Source organism: Rhopilema esculentum, chromosome 4, assembly GCF_057945365.1.
Source record: "Rhopilema esculentum isolate cy_ngs chromosome 4, ASM5794536v1, whole genome shotgun sequence".
Classification (NCBI taxonomy): Eukaryota; Metazoa; Cnidaria; class Scyphozoa; order Rhizostomeae; family Rhizostomatidae; genus Rhopilema; species Rhopilema esculentum.
Window position 1 is genome coordinate 10,607,931 of NC_142818.1, and position 19,870 is coordinate 10,627,800.

The following is a 19,870-nucleotide window of genomic DNA, read 5'->3' on the forward strand; positions in this document are numbered from 1 at the left end:
TGATTGGCTAGATTCACTTCCACGGGTGCAGAAACTCGTATAATTTACAGGCCACGGGTTCCTTAAGTGGCTGGATATAAGAGGAGACAATGCTTTCCGAGTCTGTAGAATGCTATACAGGACAACCAGGGGGAGTTTCATAACACTTCAATGCATGGACTGAAATAACAATGTTGAACAGTTGTGAGACGGGGCATTGAAGCGGAAATAACAATTTCAGGAGATGTGCATACTTCCCGGTATTATTTAAATGGTTTAAATAATAATAAACAAAATTGCGGTAGAATAAGCTTTAATCCTCAAAAAGTTTGTTCTCAAATCTGAGGGGTGCTCGAGCCCCCTTCGCACCCCACTGGATCCGCCCCTGCACAGACCCTTGGGTCTGTAGTCAGCGCCTCTAACAACTGAGCGATCCTCGCACCTTCAAAGCCGATGTGACCCATTATTTTGTACAATACACAACTATTCGTAGGAATAAATTTTAAAAGAATATTAAGACTCAAATATTCTAAAATTTAAGAAGGCATCAGGATTAAAAGTCAGGCCCACAATGTTCGCCAAAAGTATGATACTTTGTTTAACAAAAGTTGCTCTCAATAGTTGCAAATTTTATCTAGGTTTTTATACTTGTAATTTCCAACAGGTCTGATTTTCATAAGTAATTGTCCGACTAAATGCGAGTTTTAGGCGACACTTCAAAAATCTGCCAAATGTATTTTTTTTCTAATTCTATGGTGTTCCTCGTCTAAATGCCGTAAATTTTTTTTAGAATATCCATCCTCAGAATATTGAATAAGATTATTTATTTCTTCTTAAGCTTGTTGTAAGGATACATGAAATTTCAGTAAAGCACCGCTTGTCTCTTGAAAATGGTCTACATAAGAAATTATAGAAAGCAATAATTATTTTAGAAAACCGGGTGTGACCAAGAAATGGGTGTGGTCTAAAGGGTGTGGTCAGCCCTCTATCTCATTTCGGCGGTAGTCAGATTTTTGGCTGGATCCGCCACTGCATCCCTGCAAAACAAATTCTTTTTTATTATCGATTCATTCTCAAAACTTTAAAGGTGTGCATGCTAAAGCTTGATTGAATATAAAGAGCTATGATTTAGCTACTAGTTGGCAAAAATTATTGAGTATTGATTTCCCTTCTCCCTTCACCAGGCAAAAGTACTCTCCTTTTTCCCCTTGGTACTTCCTTCTAGCAACTACGTTTGCCAGTATTCTCAGTACACTACAATTCATGTCAAAATTCATATTTGATAACCTGATTCGCACAACGATGACGTATTAAATATCAACACTGCTTGTGGAAAGGGGCACAGAAATCTGTCTTTTCCCGTTGTTTAATCTTGGCGGGAATTAAAAGCTATAGCCTACAAGAAATGACACGAGCAAGGACAGGTACCAGCCCTCTCTTACAGGGAACTGGAATAAAATCAGGACTATTTCACAATCAATTCTCAAAGAATCTTTTCATACGTGCTGGTCAATTTAGTTAGTGAACTCTCTAGCATAAAAAATGTCGATGTGATCACAAAGCAAGAGAACAAAAGATAATCCAAATGTAACAATACAGAAACATCATTATTAATTGTCAGCTCAATATATCGAAGCTCTATGCTCCGAACATTGGGATTTTTATTCCGTGAATAATGTTGTAACGGAACAATCTATTGTCTTACATGTAAAGAAAATCTTAATTATCTAAGACAAGACCTCCGTTTTCTCACTAAAATACACTTTTCTTTTATAGGGGGCTTCAACAGAATTCTTGTTTTTACCAAGGCTAATTTACCTAGAATTCTTCGGTGGCTTCGACAGAATTCTTGTCTTTACCAAGGCGAATCGATGTACCCTGCTGTAGGGTCACTGACAAACCCGCGTAGCGGGCTTCGTAGGGGAGCTATTTTCTCACTGAAATACACTGTTCTTTTATAAGCATATTATTAATTTTGTCCAGCCTCGACATTCTTAAGAAATTTCTGTTTTAGGCCCTTGGAAATTTAACGATCTGATACCATTACTGGTAGTTCTGGCTTTTGCAATGTCAAGGGGGTTTTTGAGTCGAAGGTTATGACCTGTTGTTTTTGGTACAAAATAGTCTTTCATGAAAACAAGATTAAGGTTGTTAAGTGTTTTATAAACTTCAAGCGCTAAAATTATAACTGATCAGATATGTATGGTAGTTTCTTTTGAGTTAGCAAGTAATTCTTTGTACGAAAATGAATAGTCCGAATAGGCTAGTCTTAATGCCCTCTCGTTAATTTTCTCTAGCTTATCCTGACTTTCTTTACCACATAGCATCCATATTAATGGACAATAACTGAAGTGACATGGTATAAATGAATTCAACATTATCATTTCTTCTCTGTCGCCCATAAATCTTGTTAATCTTTTTTAAAGAAATTAACTGTTTAGCTGCTTCTTTACAGAACTTATTGATATGAGCATCAAACTTAAAATTTTCATCGATCTGAACACCAAGCAAAGTAATGTTTTTTCTCTATTTTAATTGCAAATTCTTGAAAGCTTTTCAGGTAGCATCCAAGATTCGCCAAGAGCTAATCTGTTATGGGCGCAACCAAGAAAACGGGTGCAATTAGGATTATAATTATACTGTAGACAAACACGGCATAAATTTAGTTGAAATTGGTAGTATCCAATGTGCTTCCAGTCTATGGCTGGTACAATTTGTTTTCACCGACCAATATGCATTTTTGGACACACATTCATGTATCAACAGGAATAAATCAATCACAATCGTGTAATTTAGCAGCAAACTTTAAAATGACTTTCTTTTTCAACTTTGGCCTACTGAAAATACACATCAGTGTATATCTTTCAATTGGCACTCCATATCTTTCATTTCATCTTTTAAACATATACAACAAAACCATAATGATCAATCAAGTAATTTTTCACTGTAGGATTGAAATGGCAACGACTGTAGTGCAGACAAATTCAACATTTTAACAACGATATCAAAAAATAGCCCATTTACGCAAATCTGGATTTATGCCCATTGTATATTTATATATGACGAAACTGTTTTTTCCCTATACTAAAGACATTCCTGCCCATTAATGCATAACCACGCGACTTTTGAGCTGGTCCGTGACCAAATTCTAATTTTGTCACATGAAGTATCTAAATTTTTCAAAAAATTTGTGTTTCTAACCTCCGCTCTCCACCATTTAAGTTATTGGAGTTGCAGAGACTCGCCTTTACCTAGGCCTGTCCTTAAAAAATACATTCCGTCATAGAATATTGCAGAAATACTTAGAATAAGAAAAGAAGCCAAAAATAAATCGTTTCCTTATGATCCATATATACAATTCTAGCTTTCACGTAAAATTTTATATATTGATATTGTAGATTTACTATCCTGGTTACATAAAGCTTTTTACATTACATTCAAATTGATTGTTATTTATACTATATTGCGTGTGGATCTATACAGTAGAAATCGCAAAATTTCATACATAAATTATTGACTTGCATAAATTATTGAACTCTTTCTTTATTACGCTGAAGCACTTTATACCTATTGCAAATAAGGTATGGTAAAAAATGAGGCACTCTGTCCAAAAAGTATCCATTATACTTTCGTTCACCCAGGGTACATTCATCTTTAAAATTATAAACACGCTACTTTGAGGGTACAGTAAATTCCACATATTTGAAAGTGGAGGGCAAAGGCTAACGAAAGTGGAAGGCCAAGGCTTTTTTCACTTCCCCGGTGGCTTAGGCCCTGACAATTTGTAAGTTGATCAAAAGCGTTTTTCAGTCTTCAATTTGGAATTCAGAATTATGTTTGTGCTTTTCTTTTAACCTCTTTAGTCGTTTTTATGCAGTTGCCTCTCTTTTTCACACGGTCCTTTCGGGAAATCGCCCTCTTTAGATTCCTCGATGAGTTCTTCTGGCTTTCTACTATCAAGCACTACTTGTGCCTCTTGCATCTGTTGTGCATTTGGCTCTGCGCACATGAATAGCTTGTTCAATCGCCTTATGTCACTGTCAGTTAAACTTCCTTTGGAGCCAATATCTCTTGCCTCTGCAGAACAATAAAATTTTGTTACACAAATTGTGAAGACTTAAAAATTACTAATCGTTTTTCTACAAGTCTCGTAACTTTTCTGCATCCCCCCCTCGCACTCCACACCCCGCACTCTACGTTATTTGATGGCTGAAACCCTCAAAACGTCAACCTGATCAGCTAATATTTAGATAATAAAAGCCTTTTCAGGGGCTCTAATGCAAGTTGTTAAAGTAGGGGGAGGGGGCGAACGCAGTCGGAAGGCTCAAACGAAGGCAAATGAAAGTGGAATATTTGTTAGAAATGTATTCATTTTTGTGAAAAAAGGCAGCCCTGAAAACAAATTTGCGGATCTAAAAGCAAAATAGAATTGCTGCCAGCTCCATCCAAAAAGGATGATATATTTTTGCATTTCGGATGTGTTTTGGAAACCTATTTATATTTAGTTTGGGCAACCAAATTTCTAAAAGACACAACAGAGAAAACTTCTTGAATGCCTTGTATAAGTCGATCAACAATACAAGGTATAACTGCACTTTGAAGGGGAGAAAGCTAAAAAGGTCCATGAAACATAGACGCAGACTTGGGTGTGGCTCCGGGGCTGGGGCTTGCCCCCTGGGAAATAGAAAAGCTGGCTATCAATTTGATAGACTGAATTTTATGTTTTTGTTTTACGGATAAAATCGCCTTAGAACCCTCAGCTAGGCCTTTTTCTACCTTCTGTCGTCGGCAGCCCCCATTAGCGATAGCAATTAATTTTTGGGGCCCTCCTCCACCCTGAAAAAGATATAAGTCTGCGTCTATGCTTTGAAAAATGGTGGTTGCTTCTTAAAATAATTTTTAAGATTTATATAGATTCAAAAACTATGAGCCTATGATGTTTTTACCTCCACCATAAGCCTCCTTTGCAACAATTGTGATGAGCTTCACAGATTTTTCCTTTCCATCTTCTCCCACTTGTTTTACTGTTTTGCCCATAAAATTTGCTCCATAGTGCATAATACTGTTGAAATCATAATCTTCACCAAATGTATTTGCGTCCTCTTCTATAGCGAAATTTTTTTCCTTACCTTTGTTAAAAAAAAGAGTTGGAGGTCAATTTCAAATACGCTCATTTTTCTACAACAAACTAAAATCGAGATTGGCACTCGGTTTTTTAGGTTTTTTAATGTCCGGCTAAAAGTTTCAAGAAAGCTTTTTGAAAATAGCATAAAAAGAACACTTGAGTCACAGTCACAGCTAAGTCACAAGAAGCTTTAGTTTCTATTATATATGTCAATATATGTCAATTATACAAGTCAATTAAGCAGCAAATAGGTGCTTAAGTATAGTTTCCAAGCTTGGTATCCATTTTTTCGCAAGGAACGGGGACGCCTCCTCGTCATGGGCTAACTCAAATGAATTCTTAAGCGAAAAAATTTGTTGGTAAAGCACCTGGTTGTATATTGCCTCGATTGATGTCGATGTACTCATCTCTGTCTGGTCTTTCCTGCTCGTGAATGAAACCAAACGCGTGCATTATCTCATGAATTATGCCTCCAACAGACATATACCCTGGCAACTTGACTAGCTGATAATATCGAGATGATCCAAAAGTCCCTTGAGTCTTGCCAATGTTTGATTGTGCAGAACCTCTAGAAAAATTGAAAGTAGGACGTAATCACTGCCGTCACTCTTTGCTCCCATTAAAACAACCGGGATTAAAGGGAAACGCAACTTCAATTTATGGGTATACAGAATGTGCCATTTTTGGGTACTCTTTTTAAGTTGGAATGTAAGTTTGACATGTAAGTATTATTTTACATTAGTCAGGGTCTTCATTTTGATCTAAGAAAGAAGAAAGAAGAAAGAAGAAAGAAGAAAGAAGAAAGAAGAAAGAAGAAAGAAGAAAGAAGAAAGAAGAAAGAAGAAAGAAGAAAGAAGAAAAGAAGAAAGAAGAAAGAAGAAAGAAGAAAGAAGAAAGAAGAAAGAAGAAAGAAGAAAGAAGAAAGAAGAAAGAAGACAGAAGAAAGAAGAAAGAAAAAAGAAGAAAGAAGAAAGAAGAAAGAAGAAAGAAGAAAGAGGAAAGAAGAAAGAAGAAAGAAGAAAGAAGAAAGAAGAAAAGAAGAAAGAAGACAGAAGAAAGAAGAAAGAAGAAAGAAGAAAGAAGAAAGAAGAAAGAAGAAAGAAGAAAGAAGAAAGAAGAAAGAAGAAAGAAGAAAGAAGAAAGATGAAGAAAATTGTATCGAGGATTGTAGGAATTCTTCTCAATTGTAAACCTGCTATACAGCATTAATTCTGGTATTACTTCAATTTTGGGATGCGCCTTTTTGAACTAAAGAATTTGTTGATGTTTTCCTGGAGGTTTTTCAACTTTGAAATTTGATTCAACATGTTCTCGTAAATGGCACACCCCTTTCATCTGAACAAATCCCTTATGGGCCAAAGCATCAAACATTTTAAAAGTCCCCCCCCCCCCTTACCTGGGCCAAAGCTATTACCATAAAACGTACATATAATGCCACAAAACGTAGAGCGAAGGTACATCACATAGCTGTTCTTAGAAATTTTGAACCTTAAAGTTAAAATCCCAGAATCCTTACAGATATTGCTATCAGAGAGATATAAAAATTGCAATTAGATTTAGCAGAAGTCAAATATCAAATTGGCATAGCAGATGGTAAAAATAGTTATTTACTTACGCTTTAACAAAGTTTATATGATATTTATTTTGATCGCTTTTCTGTACTTCTGTAAATTTTATACATGTGTATTCCTCAATAACTGCAATTGCCTTCTCTATGTTTTCTTTCAATGGATCTGCAATTGTAGATTAAGGTTATCTATTAAGCAAGCCGTAGCGGTGTGAGCAAGCCGTAGCAGTGTGCAGTGGTTTTCTTAGTCCCAACTAGAAGATATGACATGTCTGGTAAAGTTTTTGAAGTAGAGGGCAGAACTGAAGAAAGTGTATATAAAAAGCTATTCACTGGATAGGCTTGGACAAGTAACCAGATGGTCACGCTTATATGTACTTCCCAGGGGAGTCATTCAAACTTTTGATATACAGAGAGGCCTATCTGCAATTATCAAAATTCACTTAAAAGTATCGAAAACAAATCTTACAGACCAAAAATTATCAGCTGAAAAGTTTTGATAAGACCTAAAATTATCAAAATACAAAATCTTGTTGTTGAGCACAAAAGATACCACAGTCATAGTAATACAGACTGTTCCCTGTAATAACCAGTTTGAAAATATTTGTTCTTTTTTCCTGTTTTTAATATTGTTGTGTATTATTTGGACCAATAATTATCAAAAAGGTACCCAAAATATTCAGATACCCAAAAGTATCAGATCACAAACAAATTCTTACCCATAATTAACAGATTGACCCCCTACAGCCCCCCCCCGTATGCAAATATTTCAAGTGGGATAAACTTATCAAAAAGTCCTCGATTCATTTCATTAAAATAAATACGCTTTTCTAACCTATCATATTATCAGTGTCTAGACTATAATAGATTGGCTGATCAGTAGGCCAGTATACTGTGTTGCCCCTGCTCACTGTCCTCCTCGATCCATCTTTGCCTTTCTTTGACTTTGCCTGTTTCTGTTCTGGGGTGAGGACAACATCGTCTCCCATCACTTCGTCTAAAATGCAGAGGGAAACAGCGATGCAAGTTGAAATTCACTTTTCTAAATTCTAAGAAGCTTCAACTTTTTAGGTACAAAAGCGCTGTGTGAATTAAAATATTTAAGCAAACATGGAAGACGTTCCCACTTTAATTTTGGTAAACAAAATCATTCTGATAGCGTAAATTTTTCTACTGATGTAATTGTTGTATTTAGTACATATGTCCAACCAACAACGGCTGACGCACTACAATTTAACCTCCTACTATGGAGTCCCACAAGTATATGTTCTTGGTCCACTCCAATTGTTTGTACAAATTTCAGCAGATAGTAGAATCAATCAAGAAGGTTGGTTGAGCAGAAAATACCTAGAATGCAGATATTAACTATCATTGCATTAAATAGCTGGATACTTCTGTTCGAACTGTAGAATCAAACAATTGAAGAAACTAAATAAAAGGATTGGTTACTGTAAAAAGTATATATTAAATTCTTCTATTCACAGCAATAAATTCTCTCGTTTGGAACAAATAAGTAATTACTGTAACTTTACAAGTTTAAATATTTATTTCTCAATGCCCACAGACTGAAAATATTTGTTGGCATTGCACCAGCACCAGGAGGCAGAAGGTTTAAATTGGCAGTGAATTAGAAATGGCAGAATAAATGTCCTCAAACCTTCTCTTTGCGACTTTTTAACTTTACTCAATGACTTCCAGTCATTCTTTGCACCTTTAACTAAAATTTAATTATAAATCAAAATACAGATTCGTGCGAGAAAACATATAGAATTTCTGATTTAGAAAATTAAATTGTCAACCCCATCGGAGCACTTTCAATGGTCCCTTTAAAGGTAGTCTTCATTCGATGTTGTCGAAAGAGTAAATTTGATCACTATTACGTAAAATTCGAGGAAAGGTGTAGTCAAGTTAAAACATCCGGTTCAAAGAAAGGCAAATAAGTAGCTAAAACAAAAGCTTAGTATCGCCAAGGAAAAGGGCAAAACAATATAAAAGTAAAGAAAATTCTTAATTTTGCGCGGGCAAGGGAGGCAGCCACCTCTTCTCATGCCGCGTGCACCGGCTTCACTGCATACAAAAATATGTGTATATGTATGTATGCTTAATGTAAATACGATCTGACTGTAGATAAGTTTTCTATAAAGATTCGTTAATAATAGAAAATCATGCTGGTGGTTAGGGCTCTAAATGTATTTTAATTTGCTTTTCTTGGCCATTCATAAAAAAGATGTTTGTTGTTTACGATTTAGCATTTTCGATTTCACAAAAGAAAGCACTCACCCATATCCAAGCCACAAACTTCGACAACATTTTTCTGACTTTTTGCCCAGATATTTCCAATTGTAACCAAAGCTAGCAAAATGTGTAAAATGGCCTTCATTTTTCCTGTTCCAAAGATGTCTGAGACCTTACTTTAGGATTACTTCCCAATTAACAAGCAATCACAACTAGCAAATTAGAATCATGCAAGTACCTGAAAGACTTCATAAAGAAACAGAGCACCAGAAGTAATATTCGCTTCACTGCCAATTAGTTTACCTGCTCCAATGAAGCTGACATGTTTCTTTGTTTCATCCAAATGTTCGAAGGTACCGTTGTTGTTCGAGGGCAATGCTTAATTTACAATGTACTTTGGTTGAAGCGCTAATTAGAAGGCAGCTCTCCTTTTGACCCTATACTGATAAATACACAACATTTCTTCCTTTCAGAGCAATTAATCAAAGCTTTAGGCAAATAATCTTACCAGAGAACTTCAAAATCTCCGTTCAGTTATAATATATCTTGGCCAAAAGTTGCCCCATGGTTAGTTGTTCTAATATTTAATTTTTCATATGCTGTAACGGGTTGATGAATAGAAGAAGATAGGCAAATCCGTAAGATACACTTTTGTCAAGGCATCACAGGAGAAGGAGACTGGTAGGGAAAATGATTCAGATTCACCCCCATTGAGATTCCAGGGAGAAATTCTTAAAAAATTCAATTTCATTTTCCGCGGGCGAGACAAAAGCTCCTATCTTATTTAGCTTCTATGGATGTTCTTTATGAATGCATTCAGTTTTATATTGGTTAAGGGTAAAAGCAAGTGCTTTATGTTTGACATTTCAATCATATTATATTCAAAGAACATATAATATTAGTTGAGGTATGTTATAGATGGGCTCAGCATCAAAATGTACACTCAAAATGTAACAATAAGAATGCATTTTGAGATAAGAATCGAGAAATTGAATATTTCTCAAATACTTCAAAATAGTCAGCTAGATTTTGAAGACATCACTTTTATGCATGGCTTGAAATTATATCATTTCAAAATTCATTTGAATCAAAGCCTTGATCATGTTTTTTCAAGGAACAGTCTAAGCTAATTATGTTGCGGAACTTGTTAATCCTGGACAAGGCCTAGTTTTCTAACTGTATTTCTGAGACTTAAGCATGGTGACTCTGGTACCCAGAGCAGTAGTCACAGAATTCATCCTTTGCCACCGCAGCTGTCCACAATACTTTATCCCAGGCTACGAGGCTCTGGTTCCTAGGGTAGTAGAGAACAGATTCAGTTGTTTGCATGGAATGCTGCTTCATTGCTTTTTTCTAAAAGAAAACATTTGTTTTACTGCTTTTTTGAAGCTTTCTCGCTCTTTTATGGGAATTTGTTTAACACACTGCTGATTGCTGTATGTTTAGTATTGCAACGATCAAAAGCTATTGTTGTGCAAAACATTTGTGCTTTTAAGGAGCGAATGGGAATAGATTGGAAGCTAAACAATCACCAATCAAAACTTCATATGTAATTAAAGCATTTGTTTGAGAAATTACAGTGGCGGCCATCTCTTAAACAATTTCAATTTCCAGTGATTTGACGGGTCGCCCCGAACAGTGCAATTGACAGTGTATTATTGTGGAATTTCGTGCCAGGCCTGGAGAACTCTTTTAATTAAAATTATCTGTTTTACTAATTTGATTTTTTTAATTGTAAACCTTGCTCTTGTGCAAATTTGCTGCAGCGATTCCCGGACAATAAAATATAATTGCCTGGTACTGTGACATTTGTACACCCGTGTTTTTTGCAAGAAATCGACTAGAGTTCCTAATAACCCCAATCAGAGTGCAAATTTCAATTTTTTTGGTAGAACTGCAAATGAAAGTGCAAAATTTGTGAGATTTGGACCTCAAATTCAGGATGGCAGAAGGTTTTTTCGTACGACAACTCAAGGTGCACTTTTGAAGCAAGGACAGTGTCTCTGCAATTAATTTTCTTTTCATGGATGACTTTATCATCTATGATCAGACGGACTTCAGGTGGCAAGTTTTCTTCGCAGCGGATTAGTATTGCTAAGCGATAATTGTTGGCAACAAACCGTTGTGTTAGGGACGAGAACGCAAACGAGTACAAGCAATGATCAAGAGGTTCGATTTGCCAGTTTCCAAGCAACAAGCAATGAAGGATGGTTTTAAAGAGAGATTGCAAACCAGAAAGGAGGCTAATTTACTTTGTTGCTTAGCAATGTGGCCTGGATCCCAACAAACCTGCCCCGGACTCCTTAGCGACCATTACAGAAACGAAGCAGTTCGGGTGCGTCGGAAGACCACGTTGTCGTAAAGAGAGTTTAGATATCATTAGATTGCAAGAAATACTAGCTAAAATGTTTAAAAATACGTTCCAGTCAGGTTTTCTGTCGATATTATACAGTATCGGAAGTAAGCCTCTACAAATATGGGAGAAAAAGGTAAGTTGCATTAGCTCCGTGGTTACTACTCAAAATACTTGATCACCTGCCATTGCTCAAATTTTAAAGCGTTCCAGTCTACATTGAGTAGTTTTATAGAGAGTATTGTAACTCATTAAATAGATTTGAAGCAAGATTCGGTGGAAATTTTCTCTAGTTGTATTTTTCGATAAGAGAGGTTGGCCTTTTTCGTTCAAAACTTGGCCAGGCGATTTTACTTTCATTCCCCGCTTTCTATTCCAGCTAGCTTGTTACGATGTTTTTTCCGACGTCACATACAAGGTTTTGCAAATATTTGAAAATCTTGGGAAATTGCCCCTAGAGATTTGGTTTCCTACTTCTCAAGGCTCGAAAACACTGCTCTAAACCATGACAATCCTGGTTAAACAGATATTTTATAAACAAATTGTAGCACAAGAAGCTTGCTTGAATATTAATGCACTGCCATCAGCTGAATATGTTTTTTGTCACAGAGCACTTAATTGATTTTTAAATGACAAGGTATTCAATAATGCTTAGAAACAAAATCAAATATCTGTGTTCACTTGCAGTATTGCTACCTCAAAACCAATGACCCTATACTTTCCATTTTCAAAGTTGAAGGGGCTATTCTTTAGTAAAAGGGGCACTATCCAAAAAGTTTCAAAGAGCAATCATTTTTAAAAAAGTCAGGGATACATTTCATTGGTGCCCCTGATTCCAACTTCCTGGAAAAAGAATATCTAGCTACCAAACATTATATTGCAAAATCTTCCTTACCCAATTAAAGCCCCATATCATAAGACACAAGTTTACTGTAGATTAATTTACATTTCCTTTACTTTAGGTCAGAAATGGTCATATAAAAAGAATCACCGACAATGATATCCAGTCTTTGGTTTTAGAAATTGTTGGAACAAATGTCAGGTATGTAATTAGAATTTTTAAGATATGAAAGAATTTTGGATTTTATCTTCAATTTGACTCATTGTACTACCTGTGTTCCTGCTACAGATCTTGCTTTCTGAAGGGGAACATGTTTAAAACTATTCAACAATCTAGACTTTCTCTAATTAATGATACAAAATTGCTGACTGTCATTCTAATCAACATTCATACAAATTAATATAACAATAGCAGTTTGTCCATGAACAGAAATTTTCTTGGTGGAAATAAAAGGTTTTATATACAGAATAGACAAACAATATTAGTTTATATAAATACTTTTATCCATTTTCTCATTGCAGCACTGTCTACATCACTTGCCCAGCAGACCCAAAGAAAACACTTGGAATAAAGCTACCATTCCTTGTCATGATCATTAAAAACTTGAAAAAGTACTTTACTTTTGAAGTCACTGTAAGTTTCTTGTCCATCGATTTTGAGTATTTTACTTTTATAGCAGAGCATTATTGTTATAAAATTTGCTTTCCAAAATTATGATAGACCTTAAATGTAGCTTTTATTCTTGCTTTGCATTGTCTAAACTAAGATTTCATATTTTCATTGGAAAGCATATATTGAGAGACTATAAGTTGTTATACATTTGCATTTGGCCTTATTGTGTATATTCATTTGTAATATATTCTATAAATTAGAAACAACAGTTACTTTTTTATTAGATAAAATCTTGCAAACTGGAAAGAAATTTCTTTGGTAGAAAAACAGGTATATCTTTAAGAAAATTTAAAGATCCATTCTCAATTTTAAATGATGCACCTGCTTGTTAAGGTACTTGATGACAAGAATGTCAAAAGACGATTCAGAGCTTCTAATTACCAGTCATCCACACGAGTCAAACCTTTCATTTGCACAATGCCAATGCGATTAGATGATGGTTGGAATCAGATTCAAGTAGGTTAATTTACTGTCTTTATCTGTTATTTATTGGTATCAAAAACCTTTTACCTTATTGTTCATAAATAATTTGTCAGAAAGCAATCAAAATATTGCTGCATATCCATGACATAATTTAGAAACCCTTTTTTGGTGTATATGTATTAATTATTAATTTTTCTCTGACTGGTGTCCTAAATGAGTGTAATCCTTTTTTTGCAGTTTAATCTGTCAGATTTCACAAGACGTGCATATGGAACAAATTATATTGAGACACTTCGAGTTCAGGTGAGTTCTAATATGATTTGTGACCTTTAAAACTTAAGCATTTCTGCTTTTGAGGATGAATGAATTGGTGTTTTTAGTTTGGAGATTGTAAGTCAATATGGATAAATCTATATTATATCAAATTTTCTTCTTTAGATCCATGCAAACTGCCGAATTCGACGTGTGTACTTCTCAGATCGACTCTACTCAGAGGATGAACTTCCTGCTGAATTCAAACTTTACTTACCAATTCAAAACAAAGGAAAAGGTGTTGAAGGTGATTCTTTGTCTTCTTATTTCAATTATGCTAGGAAGATAGTCTGTGAACATGACTTCTACAATATACAATTTTTTATTGATCATGTTATTTTAACTCTAATAGTTTTTAATAAACCTACATTGTTTTAAACATTTATATTATTTTTTATTGCAGCTACCAAATAGTGCTTTTGATGACAAAGAATGCGATCTTGATAGGAAGTTGATGTGGTAAACTGTCAATTAATTGTAAATAGGCTGGATCTTTTATGATACTTTTGTCAATTAAATTACATGTTGTTGTTGAATTGTAACTGTTGTAGTGCCTTCATAAAATCTAAATGACATATGTTTAGTAAAAGTTACCACTCTTTAATGTTTATGAATATCTTGTACATATCATAATGTGTCCTTTTTGTTTTAAAAATCTTAGAGAGCATATCTACTGTGTCTTTCTGTTGAATGTTTGATTCTGTGACAGAATTTAAATTATAATTGCATTTTACCCACAAGAATAATATTACAGAAAAGGAACTAACTAATTTAACAAAGGTACAAGAAAAACAACCCAGCCCTTCTTATAAAGTTGGATGCAGAAAATTTCATTCATTGATTGATTTAAATTATTTGCGGGGGCTGCCCTTCAGCATTAGACGCCTCGTTTTCATAATCAAATGTTTGCAGTCCACAAAAAATGGCGGACGAAAATGATCCGTCCAGTACGCTATCCGAGCATAGTTTTCATGAAGTTATAGGTGAAACCGCCATTTATTTCAAGATTTTGAAAATGAGAGAATCGATTTTACTTTGGATAGGCGACAGTCCAAATTTTGACCACCTTGCAGTCTCAACCCCAACAAAAATGGTGAGTAAAGGGTGTTGAAACTTATATACCTATACAATTGAAGTGAGCACTTAGATCTTAGTGCACACATGAAATTTTGCTCTTGCAAACCCAAGATCTTGTTGAAAACTGCCATACTCTTCAGCCCCCGGCACTTGATGAGCAAAAAAGTATTGCACCACCGACCAAAAATGGCAGCACCGCTACGCTACGAATCAAGTTTGGTGACATAGGAAGACTCGCTGGTTGGGTCCGACACAGTTTGAACTAAGACTTCTAGAATGGCTAAAAATGCATCTCCTAGACTAAAATTTAACAAATAACTATACCGCTTAGGATAGACAATTCGATTCAGAAAAAACATTGATCATTGATTTTTAGGAAAATTTTGTGAGGGGAGGATTCATGCATTGGGGAAAGAAGGAAAGAGTGACCTTTGGTTCATAATAACAAAAAGGTGTGATTGCCAGGGTGCAATCCAGGTACTTAGACCCAAAGATCTTCTGTGTATGCTCAGGTTTTTTTGGGCACTCTGAGTGCAAACTTATAAAAAAGATTTTTGGCATACATAAAATTTCCGTTAGTTGGCATGCTAACATACATAGTTCACATGAAAAAGAATGAAGACTCACACACCACAGTTTTTTCTATCAATTAGTTTTCTTTGCCTGGAGTACAATATTTACAGTTTTACTAACTGCTCATATATTTGCTGTGCCTGAACAAATTCCCTGGTGGACCTCCTGGGTACAGTTGACATGAAATGCACCCTGAATTGATTGAGAGAATTTAACTTCCTGATCCAAAATATGCATCTTCTTTGTCTCCAGTATTTTTAGTAGGCCATGTTTACACATTCAAAATGCAGACATTGCAAAGATATGTACTGAATTGATGAAAATAATAGACAAATAATAGAAATATAACTAAATAAGTTAGTAAATAGATCAAATAAAATCATGCAGTATATTAAAAATAACTTAAAAAGATGGTCAATATATTTATTATCTCTGAAAAACACCTCCTACACAGAAAGCAGGGCTTGCCCGGAAAGGCGCTCGATCGAGCGCGCGCGCCTAGAGCGCACCCAAAAAAAGCCATGGAGAGCGATTTATAGAGCCCCTCAAAACGTAAAAACAATATTAACACGGAGCAAAATAAATTTTTGGAATTTGTTGAATCAACTTGATCAAGCATAAACAATCTTCCCAACAGACCGCAATATTATGATTTGCGTAAGATTACCCCTTGAGAAAAAATTCAGCTAATTCAACGTTGGGTTTTCGATATCATTTTTAAACTAATAACCCTCTAATATCCATCAAGAATACAGGCCATCAAGCGTATTCTCCGGCAGATTTATTTGATTTTCGAGCAAGCGTTAATCTTCTATCGAAGTAAATATTATTTTCTGTTTTTCTTAATAACTTAAAATCGCCTGTGCAAATCAGCGATCACGTTTCCGTCCAAATTATCGCATTGCTTTTCATTTGCTTTTGCGAGTAGTAGATGTTCTAGCGTTTCATATAGAATGGATAACATGAAGAAAGGAAACAAAGTTAAATGTTTGATTTAAAGCCATATGCGTTTTGATGAAGCAGTATGTGAAGCTGAGCATAACAGTAGTGATACTGACACTGATAAAAGCTCATCGCATGATGGCAACTTACATATTTAGAAAAATATGAACAATTTTGCGACTTTGTTCTGTTATATTTATATATTTACATTAACATAATGTTTGTTGCATGTTTTGTTCTTTCATATTATGGTGCTTTCTGGTATCACCGTTGAATTTCATATTTAACATTCTTCCGAAGCTTTTGATATGAAGCTCTCGATCTTCTAAAACTCTTGAAGGATGCTCTCAAGGAAATTTACTTAGAGGTGCGAAATAGAGCGCCTAGAGTTTCTAAGGGGCTCTTTTTATGGAGCACCTTCATTTTACTTAGAGCAAGGCCTGAGAAAGGCGGTTTTATTAACCCCAAGAAAACAATTTTTATTGTTTAACGAAGAAAAATGAGGCAATGGAAGCCAGAGTTTTGTGTAACCTAGAAACAGAAAGAAGGATTTAAGGATACTTACAAATTGGTTCTTAAGCAATTGAAAAACTTATCAAAACTATATTTCTTTTTTAAAAAATCAGGAACAGCCAACAACTGAAGATTAGATGTCAGCAAGTTATTTTCCCATGTTTTTTTTAAAATAACAAGGCCCAGTCTTATGTTTTTTACATATTTTTACAAGAGGTATTCTGATTATACAGATACTTGCAGGTGCACCAAGAAGGCAACACCTCTCTAGTAATGAAAATGAGAAATGCAAAATCACTCTTTGTTTCTTCTCTATACAATATTGACCACTGTGAATATACAAAAGCTGAACTATGGTGCTAAGAGTACTTGTTATATATTTGAGTATCCTGTAAAATTTCAGTAAGGCAAACTCGTAGCAACTTACTTTGTGCTTGGGTGCCAGTATAAAACATGCCAGTTGAGTAGCCACTGGCTCAAAACAGCATTTCATCATCTCATCCATACTTTGACAAGTGCCGGACGAAAAGTGATTTAGTATTACATGTTTCCTCTTTTCCATGCTACTTTGAAATTTTTTGGTACAAACTTTTGCAAATCATTTTGTCAATCTAACTCTATGACACGCAATTTGCAACATTGCTTTATTTATGGTAAATTAATATTCACTGGATGAAGGTGATTTTCTGGGGCCATCACTATATATTCCAGCTCATGCAACATAGATAGGTGATTTCGCTTCAGCTTGGGGCAAAATCTCTCACTTCTAGTAGGCCTTGCCTAAAGTGCACCTTGAAAAAGCCATTGATATTTCCAGCCAAAGATTCCAACTCTTGATGTGAATTTCATCCAATAGCTGAAAATTGTTCATGTTATTGACAATGGCAATGCATAAAATATGAAAAAAGGTATGGGAATAGTAATATAAGACTGATGTCATCAAAGCCTATACTTACTTCTGGCTTACTGTTTTAAGTACAAAGGCACTTTCTATTTTAGTCTCATATTCCATCAAGTTCTACTATACTTGGTGAAGATAATGGCAACATCTATGGTCCAATAGCACAACGACTTGGTGAGGCACTTATGAAATATCTATTATTTGCTTCTAATTTCTCCATAGATCAATTTTTTGTTCTTTGTCATTTTGTCAATGGTGACTATCAAATAGTTCTAGAATGATTACTTCTCAGTTAATAAAAGTGATGCTGAAGCAAATATGCAATAGGACTGTTTTGTAGTTTTTTAGAATAGATTAGTCTATATGTTTCTTAATTATTGAGTCTGAGTTTAGTAGGCTCTGAAGTTTTTATTTTATACCAGCCACAGGTGTAGATCTAGAGAAACTTGAGGGGGGGGGGGTTAACATTCCTTAATAATTCCAAAATTTAGTTCTTTAGTGTACATTTGGAACATCAATCCACTATCTAAACCATCCATTGACTTGAGTGTTGTTTCCAACCCAGAGGGTCCTGTTTAACATATGGAGAACACAGAGTCAGAGAGGAGACGGTGTGCCTGTTGCATGTCTTATACCTAACTGAACTAAGCTTGTATAAAAATTAACATATACTTATATAACAAATTCAAAATGCTGATTAAGGATGAGTTAGGATGAGGTAATGATGATGCAATGTGATAAAGAAAGATCTAGGCATAGGACGTGAGAATCTGAGCCAGCATGACTTGGAGTTGAAAACAATGGTAGAGGGAATGTCTTATGCAATATGCTATGCAATGCTGTGAATGATTAAGGAGGTATCATGGTGATTGCATGATCAAAGAATGAAGTAGAAATTGAGTGGAAAATGGCCTAAGCCTAGTGACTACTGCCCTCTTCTACTTTTTACTGTTTTTTTTTGAGAAATTTTTTGACAGGGTCCCCTTTGTACCTTTTTATTTTGCAGATTCTTGACCAGAACTGTGAAGAATTTAGCAGTATCTCTAAGACTGAAAATGTAATTAATTTATTGGAATATGCTCTTAAAACATAATAAGTAAGATGCACGCTTTTGGTATATAGAAAATGATGGTTTGAAGCTGCTACTCCTAGCTTCACACAAGGTGCCATCATTAGGCATCAGGCATACAGATTTGCTAGAAGTTATCCCTAAAGCCCAATCTCCAGTGAGAAAAAGACTTGCAAAATTTTGCTGCGAAAAATTCCTGTGAATGTTTTTGTTGACCTCACGACTTTCGAATGTAAAGCTTGGAAATGTGACAAAGCAATACAGATTATGATTGGATGCAAAAGGATTTGGCAAGCAAAAAGCAAAAAAAAGTTTAACTCATTTTAACTTTTTCCGCAGAGAAATTCTTTGTGAGAAATCCCAGTAAAAGTTCACTGCACATGGCCAAGACGTATTTCACGTGAACTTTTTCGCATTTCACAGAGTTTTTCTGACTAAAGATTGAGCTTAACCAAGGATTGGAACTTTTAACCAAATTTGACTTTAATTTGTTTTATCAACAGCAAAGAGGCTGAAAAAGCAAGTACTTCTAAGTCTCAATACAGCAGCCAATGAAGAGACTTTGTATTTAATCGAGAAGCGATTTCTTGAAGAATTCCAAAGATACCCAGAAAAGTTTTGATTACTACTTGATTGATGTGGATTACAAACACTTCCAGAGTAAACATCAATATATGAAAGACAGAAAGAAAAGTTCCTGCTGTCATTGAAGAAGTGGGCAGTTCCTTTTCGTCTTTTAAAAGAAGAAAAAGAATATAAAGGAGTAATCTTTGTGCATTGCTTGTATGCGGTCAGAAGCAAGGATATTTCACATCAAAATTATGCATGCTGATCACAAACTGCAGTTTATTTTACTAGAAGACAGCCTAATGCTAGAACAATTCTTGTCCACGGTTTAAAGCCAAGAAAAGGGAAACAAACTTGTTACTATTTAACATCAATTTAAAACTTACCATGATGTATAAATGGACCATATGTATCAGTTGACCCCCTCCCCCAAAAAATAGAAACCCAAAAGTATAATTAAAGTACTAATTATAAGTAAAGTAACATAGAATTCCACAAGATGTAAAAGTTACACAGACTTAACTATTTGGCTGGGTATATACCTGAATTGATTGAACAATTTTTTAAAGGAGTCTTTTTTCTTTATTGTGGATTATTTTGCAGATTTTCTTTATAGAGACAAGATGCGCAATACTATGTTACAATAGATACAAAAGTTTATGTTATTATTTTACAGAACTGTCAACAAAGACCGTAGCAAATCGCAGAATGAAATGAAGTA

The 19,870-nt window shown here is 35.0% G+C and overlaps 3 protein-coding genes across 3 annotated transcripts; 2 read left to right on the forward strand and 1 right to left on the reverse strand.

Moving 5' to 3' along the window:
* Positions 1-1,755: 1,755 nt before the first annotated feature.
* LOC135690805 (nematocyst expressed protein 6) lies at positions 1,756-9,383 on the reverse strand. The gene is made up of 7 exons (XM_065208470.2): positions 8,952-9,383; positions 8,329-8,388; positions 7,507-7,668; positions 6,720-6,837; positions 5,473-5,672; positions 4,926-5,108; positions 1,756-4,056 (listed from the first exon to the last, which is right to left on the reverse strand). The coding sequence occupies exons 1-7, from the start codon at positions 9,049-9,051 to the stop codon at positions 3,839-3,841; spliced, it is 1,041 nt and encodes a 346-aa protein (XP_065064542.2). The 5' UTR covers positions 9,052-9,383; the 3' UTR covers positions 1,756-3,838.
* Positions 9,384-11,201: 1,818 nt separating this feature from the next.
* LOC135690806 (cilia- and flagella-associated protein 20) lies at positions 11,202-14,176 on the forward strand. The gene is made up of 7 exons (XM_065208471.2): positions 11,202-11,395; positions 12,222-12,301; positions 12,622-12,733; positions 13,106-13,228; positions 13,433-13,498; positions 13,634-13,754; positions 13,911-14,176. The coding sequence occupies exons 1-7, from the start codon at positions 11,312-11,314 to the stop codon at positions 13,919-13,921; spliced, it is 597 nt and encodes a 198-aa protein (XP_065064543.1). The 5' UTR covers positions 11,202-11,311; the 3' UTR covers positions 13,922-14,176.
* A 112-nt stretch (positions 14,177-14,288) lies between these two features.
* Positions 14,289-19,730, forward strand: LOC135690808 (proteasome assembly chaperone 4). The gene is made up of 3 exons (XM_065208476.2): positions 14,289-14,600; positions 17,612-17,687; positions 19,086-19,730. The coding sequence occupies exons 1-3, from the start codon at positions 14,430-14,432 to the stop codon at positions 19,202-19,204; spliced, it is 366 nt and encodes a 121-aa protein (XP_065064548.2). The 5' UTR covers positions 14,289-14,429; the 3' UTR covers positions 19,205-19,730.
* Positions 19,731-19,870: the final 140 nt, after the last annotated feature.